General features: G+C 41.1%; 1 protein-coding gene and 1 long non-coding RNA gene across 4 annotated transcripts in view; one reads left to right on the top strand and one right to left on the bottom strand.

Moving 5' to 3' along the window:
- Positions 1-13,891, bottom strand: part of LOC143898933 (uncharacterized) — a 40,049-nt gene that overhangs the window by 6,132 nt on the left and 20,026 nt on the right. For 2 of the 3 annotated variants that reach the window (XM_077408737.1, XM_077408739.1), the window contains exons 2-11: positions 5,431-5,668; positions 5,111-5,219; positions 4,877-4,901; positions 4,580-4,760; positions 3,577-3,938; positions 2,984-3,053; positions 1,864-2,181; positions 1,564-1,717; positions 863-1,200; positions 187-300 (exon numbers count right to left, since the gene is read on the bottom strand). In XM_077408737.1, coding sequence (XP_077264863.1) covers positions 187-300; positions 863-1,200; positions 1,564-1,717; positions 1,864-2,181; positions 2,984-3,053; positions 3,577-3,938; positions 4,580-4,760; positions 4,877-4,901; positions 5,111-5,219; positions 5,431-5,668 — 1,909 coding nt within the window. The remainder of the gene's footprint in view (positions 1-186; positions 301-862; positions 1,201-1,563; positions 1,718-1,863; positions 2,182-2,983; positions 3,054-3,576; positions 3,939-4,579; positions 4,761-4,876; positions 4,902-5,110; positions 5,220-5,430; positions 5,669-13,891) is intronic. The other variant, XM_077408738.1, reaches the window with a different exon arrangement.
- Positions 3,723-5,147, top strand: LOC143898937 (uncharacterized). Its single transcript, XR_013257337.1, has 3 exons — positions 3,723-3,855; positions 4,566-4,739; positions 5,009-5,147. It is a non-coding gene; the product is annotated as an uncharacterized LOC143898937 (long non-coding RNA).

Genomic DNA, 13,891 nt, shown 5'->3' with positions numbered 1-13,891 from the left:
GATTTAAAACAGCAAGAAATGTGTAAGAAGAGCTTCAGCTAAAATAACATACTTGGATTTGTAGTGTAATGCCGCTTAAAATAACACTACGGCTGTTGCTAGATCAACGGACTGCGTACCAATTATAGACGATATTCACTTTTTGTGCAACTAGTCGCATACTGTATGCAATTGTGAGCAACTGACCTTATCGTGTGTGACTTTTTGTTCCTGCGATCTTAGAGCTTCGGGATTCTGAGGCTTGCGATTATCCGGAGCTTTTTCCTTTGGCGCTTCCGCTTTTGCGACATTGTTCATCCTCTGCGAGAAAAAAAAGTAATACGCGACATGTAGTGAATATGCGACATACGGATATATAATAAATTAAAAATAATTAATTACTAAAGATAATTAATAATTAATTATTGAGATAAATTAAAAATGATAAATTTTTTATAGTTTTGAGAAAAACAATTTCGATGTAGAGATAGCAGATAATTCAGACGTCGATAGAAGATTAAACTTTTTGCGGCACATTATATCGCGAGGTACTTCAACTCATTGATAATGCTCATCAATTTCTACCGCGATAGACACGGAGAACATAAAACGCATATAAAATATCATAGATAAACGGACCAATCGGAAAGATATCGTTGCAAAATAACGATGGCGACTAAAAAATTTACGTTCAACGAGAGGGAAAACAAGCAACGTCCTGATTGCGATACGCGCGATAATACGATAGGAACGCAATATAGGAACTCTTTGTGTCGCGAATTTATATTTTGTTCTCGAATTGTCCTCGCTGTTTAGCGATCTTATCACACAAGAAGAATCGAGATACACGACCGATTTTATCTTCAATATCGATCGATCCTACCTGCTGCGCTCGCCTCTGCAACTCCTGCGTGATGGCGGTGCTCAGATCGGTGCTAGCGATCGGCGACGTCCTCGCGACATCCTTGCGCGGCGTCGCGTATGTGGCCGTCGAAGTCTCCGTCGTTTTGCTGGTGACGCTGCTGGATCCGCCGCCGGCCGCCGATCCGTAAGAAACGGTGGATGGCGGCTCGCAGGACGACGTCGACAAGGACGACGACGTTGACGCAGAATCCTTGCTGCAGGACGACTCGAGGCTGGACTCGGTCTCCGTCGACCCGGTGCTGCCCATCGACATGGTGCTGCCCATTTGCATGCCCATGGCGTTCATTGGTTTGGTCTCTGTAACAGTAGACAACGTATACGTGGTGACCCGATACTGTAATATGAAATATTAGCAGCGGATGAGCTTGTTAAATTCGAGATTTAAAAATCTTAAAAAATCATTTAAAAAGATGTCGAAAGGTATCCATAAATGCAAATCAAATTGTCATGTTTATCTAAGAAAAGACGGCATGAAAAACATTTTAAATTCTTTTAGCGAGCCGGAATATATTCTATTTGTTAAAAGAAGCCGTGAAGAGAACTTGCAATATTTATGCTTTCGAACGGATCGACAGCGGAAAGAGGACTTCTTTCGACTTGGCGCTCGAGCAAACGCGGTCAGTTATTATTCTAACGATGCTGCGGGAAAAGCCGTCAAACCTGCTGGCCATTTGTAAGGAAGCGGCGGCGGAGGTGCAGGTGGACAAACCGACTGATGCACCTCTACGGTCGTTATCGTCTTCCTCTCGGCCTCGCTCGGTCGCTGCATGAGTTGCAGGTCCGTCAATCGATTGCCGACCGCTTGGCCGTTTTCCTGTCGCAGAAAATTATTCGCGACACGTTAAAACATATCACGCTCGTATATTCAATTAAACCGATCGCTTAACGAGGCTACATTTTTGCAGATAAAAGGAATGGCGCGAGATAACGAAAACAGATCGAATGCAGATCTCTCCTTACTTTGGAGCCATGGTACATGGGTAAGTCGTCCGCGGGACCATCGTAAATCACGTCCTGCTGCCTCGCGTTATCTCGTCGATAAGCCAGCCGCCGATTAGCCTCGTCTCGCGGATTTGCGTCGAAGTCGTGCACCTCGTAGTCGATCCTGGGCGCCACGGGATCGTAAAGCGGCTCGTTGTCGATGTCATCGTCGTAATTGCCGCGCGGATTGAAGTGATAATGCCCACCCGGTATAGGCCGGTGATTCTGGTTCTGGTTCGAGCTCTGATTAACACGAATCACGGTTGTGTTATTCGGTTTACGCGACCATTCCGGCGCCTAGAAAACGGTCAAATTAAATCCCAATGAGAGAGAGAGAGGCGTTGCATCTCTATCTTTTAAGCGTTCTCGTACTTGAAAAAAAAAAGAACACGCCAAAATGGAAAATGTATTAACTCAGAATATATTATCGTAATTATGTTTTATTATTAACGGACATGGAATCTCAAGCGCAAAAATCGGTGAAAATTAATGTTACTTAAAAGAAGATTTAGTATGGATTCAGTAATTATTTCAACGATTATTAATCCAACAATTATTTTTAGCATGATAACTGATTGTGAGAGAATTTAATTTAAAAAAGATATGTCTTTATATATTTTTATATGCATATAATCAATATAATGAATGTCATACAATCAATAGATTTATTATTCAAAAGTAGTTTATGTGATAGAAACTTTATAGTTAATATAAACCTTCAAGTATTCGTTGTACATATCCTACTTTTCTATAATAGAAATAATAAGCGTGTTATTCAGTGCGTAACGGTAAAGGTTGATAAGCTACCGCGCCGCTTCTTATCGTCTAGAACGCGTGCGCGCTGCTGATAAGACAGCACTATTAAAACAGTATATTTTGATAAGAGGTAAAACAGGCCGAAGTAAAAAAAATATATGCTAATTTAAACTTCGTGAGTTGAATTCTCGAAGTTCTAATAAAGAAAATAGTAATTTCTATTGTTTTTTCTCGAAAAAAGGCTGCTTAACGTAAGAAGACAATTCTTTAAGTTGATTTTATATTGCATACGACATAATATAATTGTATACGAAACGAGATAATCTATTTTAAAATCCTTTACCTGATCCACGTGCGCCCACTCCGAGGCGGAACTGCAGCTGGTGGTCGACAGGGCGAGAGGGCAGCATATCCTACAACGTCACAACCGGAAATGAAGCGGGATTTGTTCGATTACGTAAGCGTGTCCGTGCCGATTTCTAAAGAGCGGAATTCGCGAGATGCGCGTTTTTATCGCGGGAGCACCAGGGAGAACGAGGAACAGGATGAACGTTTATATATACGTGTGGCGGCAAGGAATTCGAGCCGCTGCGGACACTCTACGATCGTTATCGCCGAGTGTCCTATTAATGGACCGACTTTCTCCAGGTGTAAATTTATTGATGGAATCCGATAACGGTCGGCGACCGTTGGAAAGGACACGTGCGTAACGCCTGCCGTAGGCAATCGTGCGACTCGCGCTCTTTCCGAGTTTGCGATAAACGAGACGATCCGTTATCATAATCCGTAGATCGCTCTGAAAAATCTGCTATGCGATTTTGCAATGGGCGTATTAACGTCTAAAGTAAGCCCGGCAATTCGTTCAGAATTTCGAGATTAATTTAATAACGATAATAATTTTGAGGAAATATAATTGAGATTAGATTCGCAACTGACCTGCCGTTTCTGTTGCAGGCGTCGTCGCGCGGATACCGCTGATGCATCCTGCCGTCGTGATGGTGATGCTGCGGCGAGGACGACGGGTTGTTCTGATGCTGGGGCGGCGGGCTCGCGGCCGCTACGCTGGACGTCTCGGAGTCATAGCCGCTGGAGCCGCGGGTCCACAGCGGCTCGGGACAGTCGTAAAGGTGACTGGGGGACGTGGGTCGTTGCACCACGAGGTCGAGAATCGCCGAGCTGCGCATCATCTCGATGGCCCGCTCAAACGGAAGATCGGTGAGCCGTTGCCCGTTGCACCAGATTATCACGTCGCCGGCCTTCAGGCCAGCTGCTCGCGCGGGACCGCCTTCCCTCGTGCCCTAAAGATTCACTTTTTATAAATGTAAAACTAATGCCCGCTCCTTTCGCGTATATAGGCGCGAGCTTTTTGAAACGTCGAATCTCAAATATAAGAGTTCGGAGTTGATTGTTATTTTACTCGAATCTATTTGCATTATATGTTACTTTTTAACATGCATATCAAATTAAAGAATTATAAGAGATTTATTTTTATTGAAATAAATTAAAGGTTTTTTTTTTAGAAATGTCTAGATACAAATATTTTATTGAAAATATAATGAAATTTTACTAAAATGTATTTGAAATTCTTTTTTAATTTGATTATTTTATTATTTCATCAATATTAAAAAAAAAATTATTATTACTTTTCTCTCTCAACAGTATAATTTAACTTTCCTTTTATATTTCATAGTATTTACATTACACTTCATAAAAAAAATTATGATTTATTTGGAAAAATAATCAGTAATTTTTTAAAATAAATTTTAGTTTACTTTTCATCGATTTCATAGTACTTTCAGCAAAATATTTCCATCAATTCCATTAACTTTAATTTCAATCGAAGCAGAATAATTTTATTAGCGATACCAAGAGAAAATTTTCAAGAATAACAGGTGCCTTCACATGACATGACTATGTCCAATTAGGATGCTATATTAACCTGAACGGTGAGACCAGGTACGATGCCTCTGCAGACGCCGCAGCCTAGACGGCCCTTCTCGCCGACGAGAATCCGAATTCTGACTTCTGCGCTCGGCACACCGCCTAAACCAGTTTCGTTGTACTGCAGCTGCTGTTGCTGTTGCTGCACCATGTGCCAGGTAACCGGATCGTTCGGATTGCTTTGCGAATCATAAGCGATTTTTGTAACGAGAGGATGTCGATCGAGGAAAAAGGGAGAAGAAGCGCACGTATACGTACGGTGCGCGCGAGGTTTTAATTAAGTTTCGATACTTACTCTTTTACGGGTATCATCCCTACGCCTGCAATACAAATCGAAAACTATAAATTTCCGCTATCAGCAACGAGATATAGAGATTATTGCAACACGCCGCGCGTATTATACTGTTATTAATTATTTCTCTTTCAGATCGCGAGGCTATCTCTACGCGGCGCGTGCAATGAAAGTTTTTGCGTCTGAAGTATTATATCTCGCGGCAAAGGATAATTAAGATGAAGACGAGATAGTTACTTCGAATTTTGAGAACCAGGACTTGCTGATTCTTCGCCAGGAGCGCGACCTCCTGGTGGACGGCGTCCTCCACCGGGTAACCGTTCACCCTCAGGATCTGATCGCCTACCTGAAAGCGATAAGTCGAAAGCGAAATCGTTAACAAACATCTTTTCGCGATCCCCACATTAATTAGCGTTACAATCACACGACAATTACTGTCGTATAAAAATAATTCCCAACTGAATCACAGATAATGTTTAAAAAACGATTATTTAAAAAGAAGATTTTTGTATGACTGGTATGATAAAAAAAAAGGCAATGATTATAAAGATAAATACCCTTAATCCATTTCTGTGAGCTTCGCCACCCGGTTGGACGTCACTGACGTAAAACCCGGCGGCGTATTCGCGTCCACCTCGTAATGAGAAACCGAAGCCGGCGTTACCGCGACGCCTCAGACGCACATTCCTGGTCACGCCGATGACGGCCATCCTGCCACCTCCAGCCGGGTTCCCAGGACCTCCACCGGTCGACGATCCCGTGCCAGCATTTGACGCGCTGGAGGAACCACCCGACCTGTCGTAAAAAGAACGCATATAAATAACGTCGTTTCCTGGTACTCCGCCAGTCGGGCATAAAAAAAGCCGACGAAAATTCAATCATTTTTTAATAGCTTTCAACAATTTAAAAATTGTGGTAAAAAAACATTTCAAAAACTGCATTACTCCGAAACGCTCTAAATTAATTCTGCAAAATAATTCTCGCTCGTAAAATAATATCTCTTTATTTTATTCCGTGCATTTTTAAAAATATGTTTTATATTTTTTAGGTTTACAGTGAATATATTTTCTCGTCGCCGCGGCTACATTCGTCGCTGTAGCACCATCGCGGTGCCATGCTTATTTCACCCTCGCGAGTAATTGTCTCGCAAAGATTCTCATTTTCTCCCCTCGCTTCGATGAGCGACTGAGCGAGCGGACAATTCTCCGTACCTTTGTTCGTCCCTCGTCGACCTTTCCCCGTCGCGCTGTGTGAAATTAATGACCACACCTGGCGCGAGGCAGGAAGGCGAGCTGAGGAAGCGAACGTAGTGGCAAAGTGGAAGAGTCGCGAAGAAGGAGAAAGAGGAAGACGGACGGAGAATGATGGACCGAGGCCGAACAGAGACACCTTGCTAATGACGCCGAGAATCCATCTCATCTTTCGACGGACATTGAGAAGACTACGTGCGACACGAAGCGACAACGCGGATGCTGTAGGACCAGGGATGACACCCGGTTAAATGACAGTCATTAATAGGAGAGACAATCTGCTCCAAATTGACTTGCGAAGGGTTCTCCTTCTCGTTACTTCAGCCTCATCTATCGTGCTTTCCTCGTAAAACGATACCCGAGAAAGGCCTAGAGTTCCTCATGCTATACAGTTTCTTATACAGGGTGTTCAAGTGTTCGGAAAATGAATTTTTAGAGCGGGCATAGCCGGGCGTGAGAACCCACCAGGAAATCAGAGCCGCGAATTACAACCCGGTCGTGGAATAATAATTATTATATTTTATTCCGCGACCGCCCTGACATCGGCATCCCCGGAATCCCTGTTGCGTAACGACGGCGTGGGATAACGCAATTTTATTTTAGCGCGTTTAATAATCGCGCTCCTTTTTTTATGCAATGGGGTCTCGGGGGCGTTCGAGCGCGCCGCCCGCGCCGCGACGATGGAACAGCTGCGTGCAAAAGTCAAATTGCTACCTCGTGCCGGAAGATCTATTATGCAATCGCCGACAAGGCGAGAGGACAATGGATGCACGTGGTGACGTTCCTAGCGCGTGGGGATTCCACGACAACGTGCGCGTTCGTACGGAAAGACGTACCGTTACGGTCGTCGATATCACCGTTTGACGATCGAGCCCTGAAAGTGTTACGGCTAACGCAAACGTCGTGTGTACACACATGTATATACCTTCCCAGCCGCGGTGACCCGCCCATATCACGATCGCGATCGTCGTGACACTCATATATGCACGTATTAATCCAAGACTCGATATTCCGCTCACGAACTATGCTAATTCCCGCCTCCCGCGGGTACAACGTGTCGAAAGAGCTAACGGAAAAATTTCAACTAGAAAAATAGCGAAACGTAGAAGAGAGGGAGGATTGAGGGGACGATCTTCAGTCAAAGTCAGACATGCTCATGAAAGATTAACCAAGAAATCTCGTTCGAAATGAAGAACTCATTGAACATTTCTCTGACGCCATTGTTCTCGGATTTGTCGCCACTGAATTCTGACACGTGTAAAAATGTAACAGGACATTTGTGAAGAGTCGTCGATTACGAATTCTGCCTGCGTCTTATGTTAATCGGTGTCGAAGGGACGAGCTTAAGTCAACTTCGAGGTTTGGAGAAAGCCAGAACGTTTGAGTACAAGAAAATGAAAATGAGTTTTGCTTATTTATTATTAATTTATATCATTCTCACCGTTATCATAGTCAATTTTCTTATTTCCGAGTCAAGTTCGCGCGCCATTAATTCTGGCCGTGCATTTTATGGTAATAGCGTGGTAATAGCGAGGCACGATAGCATGAAGGATGCGAGGAACGTCCAGCTCGCCGACAATGCGGAGAAAGTTGATGCAAGGCTGCAAAGAACACGGAAAGGCACGCCCTGACGAGTGTTCTCGTCCTTTCAACTCTCATGACTGTACCTCTGGCTTGTTCCCCGTGACTCGTATATTGCATAAATGAGAAATAAAAACTAAAAGCTTGGGTCAACTCTTTTTAAGATGCATGGGCTCTCTATACATACATATATATATATATATATATATATATATATATATATATATATATATAAAAGAGTCGTAATTTAAAAAGATGATAACTCTAATTTTCTCGGCGTCTTCTATTCCTGGTCACGTTTATAGCAAGTTTGGATTAAAAAACTAAAAATCTTCCTCCAGTTTAATGTACCTTTAATTTATATATCCACTGTTTCTTACTTATTTTATTAACATATATTTAAGAATGGAAAACGGGATAGACATAAAACTTAAACAAAAGTGAACGGATTTTCATTAAATATTTAAAATATTGTAAGAATTTTTTTAGCTCTCGAGACTGAAGAATTTATGGAATTATTACATGGTATTATTATTTCATTTTCTACATATAGCGACGGTTTATTACGGAATATTCGAGCGAGGTACACGTGCCGCGAGTCCCTCGGCATCTAACTTTAGAACTGGTAGCAAGCAGTCGAACCAGAAGTTGACAAATTGTTACCAGACGTGTTTAAAGTACCGCCGGCGATTCGCCTCACGCGGTCTCCGTAATCGCGTATCAGCTTATACGCCGGCTAATCTCTCCAGAAACGGATTGTTGCTGTACGTACGCATACAGTACACCGTGGAATGTATCGATTTTTACGTCACAAAATTGGTAATAAGTCGCTCAGGAATGTCACGGTTTCAAACTCGTTTTTCTCAAAAGCATTTCGTTTCGAACCAGTTTTGCGAATGAAAAAACCAAGCCTAAAACCGGGTCGGACTTGCGTAACGCGCCGGATAGTAATCGAAAGATGCCTAATATATATTCAAATCATTATTAAACTTGCCCTGTTTAAAAAAATACCGCTTGGCGTTGCTATAAAGATGAAAATCTTATATGCGTATGTTTAAAACACGAACAATTATTCCTTTATCTCTAAAGTAATTGTCTTTACAATAGGATATTAAGTCTTCAATTTCTGTTATTCTTCTTCACTCGATTTCTATTTTATTTCCAAACTTGAAAACAATGCTGGTTATCGATTCTGTGTCTAAGCTGTTCCAGTTGGCTCGGATCATTATGAAATCTACGCTTCGATGCCTCGCAACTGGAGCAAACTATAGCCGTTGGAAGCAGAACACATGTTACGTATTACAAAAGTTACCAATTACATGTTCAAACATAGAACCTTTTCTCTAACTACGTTACAGATTTGTTCCAGTTTCACGGTATCGATTCACGAAATTCATACCTACACGTCATTCGTCCGCCAGTTCCATATCTATAGTCGATAAAGGATTATTGTAAGATCGTTGCGCGCTTCGCGGTCATGCACGCAAATTTCGCGCATGCCGAATATCGCTCGTTGTAAGAGCGAACGGTATCGGACGCGTGGTATCGCCATTTCCCGAGTAAAATTCATTTTCGTCACGGCCGAATTGCCGGGTTAACTATGCACGGTCGGTGTGCCCAGAACGGCGCGAAGCCGCCCATCAGGGTAAGAACGGGACGGAAGAAATCGGACGTGTTTCGCGTTTCTTCTCTTCACGCGCGACCGGCCACGTTCCATTCGATCCGGGGAATCCGCACCCGATCGATCGATCGATCGATTTACTCGCGCGCACTGGTCGTTGATCCGTCCGGGTTTCGCGGTTTCCGATCATCGACCCCCGTGGGTCACGGATAGTCCAGTCACTATGTACAAAAAAACGGATTATAAAAGACATAATTCTGACCCAGGATTTTTCTTTTGGGGGGTGTTGGGGGGCTCAAGAAAAGCTTAATCTCAAGTTTTCGACCTCTGTTTCCCGCTTGCTTTTTTTACGGGAGTAAAAATGTGAAAAAATGGTTTTTCCGCGATAACTCGGTTTCTAATAAAGTTACAAGGTCGAATCGGAGCTCATTTTAAAGCTTTTTTTACGCTCTACAAATTATGTCGTATGACATTTTTACGTATGATCGATTGTTTTCGAGACATCGAACGAGAAAGGGAAATAAAAAAGTATGAGAGAGATATATTTAGTTTTTTCTTTTTACTCATTATTGTCGTCCGAACTTGCAAAAATGCTTCAAATAAAACTTGTAGAGCGTAAAAAAACCTACAATTTTTATTTGTTATTTATTTTATTTCGTTGAAAATTACGCCTTGTAGAGCGCCTCAAGTGGAGAGTCGTCGTCATCGCGTTAGCGGCGCGTTGGTTACGTCGATACGCGGCACCGAACGCTTTCGCTAAGATTTCCGACTTCATTGACGCAAATAAGTAACATAATAGGTGTTTTTTATAGGATTTTTCCCGCTCTACAAGTTACGTTCAGTGATATTTTGGCGTACGATCGATAGTTTTCGAGATATCGAAAGAGAAAAGGAAAAATTGAGCATTTTTGTTCGTTTTTTTCTATTTTATCGTTTTTCGCACACGAATCTGTATAAACGCTTCAAATAAAACTTGCACAGCAATAAAATTCGTAAAATGTTCTTATTTATTACTTTAATTTCGTTGAAAATTCCATATCGCACTACGCCTCAAAGTTGCAAATAAATCTTGCAAAGCCTGAAATTATTGTAGCTATTTTGAAACCGTCAAGTTTTCTTAATTACACTTACCGTTTCATTGAAGAATACATGAAAGCGTGCAGTTTTATATCTAAGTGACAATATTTTTGAAGTAAGTTTATAAGAAAGAAATACTTTATCGCTGACGCGATGGCGACGACTCTCCACTTTGAGGCGCTCTACAAGGCGTAATTTTCAACGAAATGAAATGAATAACAAATAAAAATTGTAGGTTTTTTACGCTCTACAAGTTTCATTTAAAACATTTTTGCAATTTTGGACGACAATAATGAGTAAAAAGAAAAAACTAAATATCTCTCATACTTTTTTATTTCCCTTTCTCGTTCGATGTCTCGAAAACAATCGATCATACGTAAAAATGTCATACGACATAATTTGTAGAGCGTAAAAAAAACTTTAAAATGAGCTCCGATTCGACCTTGTAACTTTATTAGAAACCGAATTATCGCGGAAAAACCATTTTTCACATTTTTTATTCCCGTAAAAAAAGCAAGCGGGAAACAAAGGTCGAAAACTTGAGATTAAGCTTTTCTTGATCCCCCCAACACCCCCAAAAAGAAAAATCCTGGGTCAGAATTATGTCTTTTTTAAATGTACATAGTGACTGGACTAGGATTCGTGTGACGTCGCGCAACGTTCTATGGAAAAGAAAAGGATAGGCTCTATATCTGAGACAAAAGAAAGACGGCGATCCCCTTGATCTGTGATTAATGATCGTTGATGCGAGAGACAGATGAAGACGGAGTGAACGTCCGAATTCGATAATCACGTGTGCACGCGTGTGTCTCGATTGTCCCTTTCCTTTAATCTACGTCTAATGATGTACATACACGGGAATTCCATTAAAAATGACGAGCGCTGCGCGTTTTAATGAAGATAGTTTCTTGCGATTGATTTAGAAAGCAAGAAAAGTGACACTTGATCGCGGTCGATTTAATGTCCGTTGCCGATGATAAATCGTGCGGAATATCGATCGTAGGGAAAGTCTCAAAGTCGCACGGATAGGGGAAAAAAGGCGAACGGAACGACTCGTTTCCGGGATTCTTTTCGATGCGTTAACGATTTACAATCCTCGTTACAGGTTTCTTTTTGCCAGCCGAGATGGTCGGGAAAGAGAGAGAGAAAGAGAGAGAGAGAGAAAGACAAAAGTCGCGAGCGTCTCGCGGAGAAAAGAAAACAACCACGAGGCTCATTGCCGTGTTTGTGGTGAACGGTAACGGTGATCATCTCCTGGCAGTAAAGTTTCAAGCCGTCTCTCTACTCTCGGCTCGTCTCTCCGGTATCCGGCCAGCCGGACTTTAATGCGGCACACAATGCCGATAGGATGGTAAATAATTTCTTCGTTGCGGCTAACGGAACATTCGCGAGCCACGCGAAAAGCAATAATTTCGCAGGCGCCCGTCCATCCCCGCCTCGTACCATATCCACCGCGTTTCTTCAGATTCTCGTATTCGGGAAATATTTCTGCGACGCAACTCGCGCGCGTGTCTATTCAGGCATCGAGCTATTAGCCGCACGTCAAATTCTTTCTTATACGTCAATTGCATCGCGAGAGAAACACGGAAATCAAAGGCTCTACGAATATTCAACTATACCTCAGGAGAAAGGGATCTCGCAATGCTATTTTTTTCAATCCACTTTAGACGATCTATAATTCACATCGAATTTCAGCATAGAATTCTATTTATAGTTTTAATTTTTCAAGACATATATAAGAATTATGCAAAAATAAAAAAGAATTTTGCTTATAATTTCATAATTAAAAATAAAAGAATTATGCATGCAGGATAAGCCTGTTTATAAGTTTATTGTATCATATTCAAGGAATATAGTAAAATAATTTTGTTTGTAATTTTACATGTATTCTAATTTAAATATATATTTCATATATGTATATGCATGCATTTTAATTTTCCAAATATTTCTCTCGCGTTACGCGACGCTTGAAATTACAAACAAGTCCATTGAGCCGTCGGACGCATATAGTTCCACATCTAGAGATCGTCTGAAGTGGACTCTGCAAACGATTCTAATTTACTAAAAATGAAATTTAATTTAATGAGAACGAAATGGACGGGCGCGCGCATTTATTCGCGAGCCGCGGCTATATCCCATCAACCAGAGAAGATTGGAAAAAAACGGCGGCTTGCGCGAACGGGAGATTTATTACGCCGGAATCGCTAGCAATCAGATGGAATCGCAATGATCTTTGCCGAGCTACTTATGGAGTAATTGCATAATGTTACACCTTATTAAGATCGAGCTAAGACCGTTCCGCGAAGAAGCATGTGGGTTACACAACGGATATTTAATTCCTCGGTGTTTCATCCGTTCGTCACGTACCTAAGTGACGCTTCTCTAAAGTGCATCGTAATTTCCACTAAACATGCATTTTTTAGCAATTAAAGCAGCATTTAGCGGCGACGTATCTCCGCGTTGAATTTTTTCTTTTCTTTCTTTCTTTCTTTCTCCGATTATCATTTTCATATTCGAGAAGATGCGGCGCGATGCAGAGATCCTTTTGTATATCGAGAAAATACAGTAAAATGTAAGCAAAGTGGGTAGTGGGTCCCCTTTGCAAAACAAAATCGATCATCGTGTAACAGCCAGACAATATTAATTAATTTGTTATTACGCTGACTAATTAACTTGTAACCGGCCGCGGCCGTGAGATAAATATTCGCGGGAAATGACTCACCCTTGCCGCAATTTATATCAAACAATTTGCATTGTATAATTCTGGGAGTTTGATTTTGTTCTCTGAAGTGGGTCACGATTATTTATTATTAATATACAAAGTTTCTCATTCTCTCTCTCTCTCTCTCTCTCTCTCTCTCTCTCTCTCTCTCTCTCTCTCTCTCTCTCTTTTCTACATCGCAATCATCGTATGAACTTTTAATTGAATTGAAAGTCCTAATGTCGAGACCGCGCGAGTTATGATTAATCCGCGTTATGAGTGACAGACGTAAATTGCATTAGAATCAGTAAAAAGTTCAAAGTGCGATGTGAGAATTGTGCAAATATAAAAGAATTCTGCTTATAATTTATACCTATAAGAGAAATACGATAATTGTATGAAAGAATCCTGTTTGTAATTTTATATTCAAGAAAAAAAATAATTATGCAAATATAATAGATTTTTTTCATAATTTTCATGCGTATACCTGCAATGTGGACGTGTGTATTTTAATATATATTTTATATACGTGCGTATTTGAATTTTCTAAATTTCTTTAGCTCGCAATATACGGTACGTGAAATTCTGAAATTGCAATTTAGTCTATAACACTTATATATTTTATATATACCTACCGACATACGTGTATTTTTTAATTTTCCAAATTTCTCTCGTAATATACGGTATGAAATTATAAACAGAACTCTATCCCAAATTCGGGCACAAAATTCTATACACATCTCTATTACTGGAATTTAAGCAACGTTAACGAAAGATTTTGCGTGAAA

This window comes from Temnothorax americanus, unplaced genomic scaffold (genome assembly GCF_048541705.1).
Source record: "Temnothorax americanus isolate GAGA-0224 unplaced genomic scaffold, ASM4854170v1 Scaffold25, whole genome shotgun sequence".
In the NCBI taxonomy this organism is placed as follows: domain Eukaryota; kingdom Metazoa; phylum Arthropoda; class Insecta; order Hymenoptera; family Formicidae; genus Temnothorax; species Temnothorax americanus.
The sequence above is the reverse complement of the archived record's forward strand: the minus strand, read 5'-3'. Positions and strand labels throughout refer to the sequence as shown.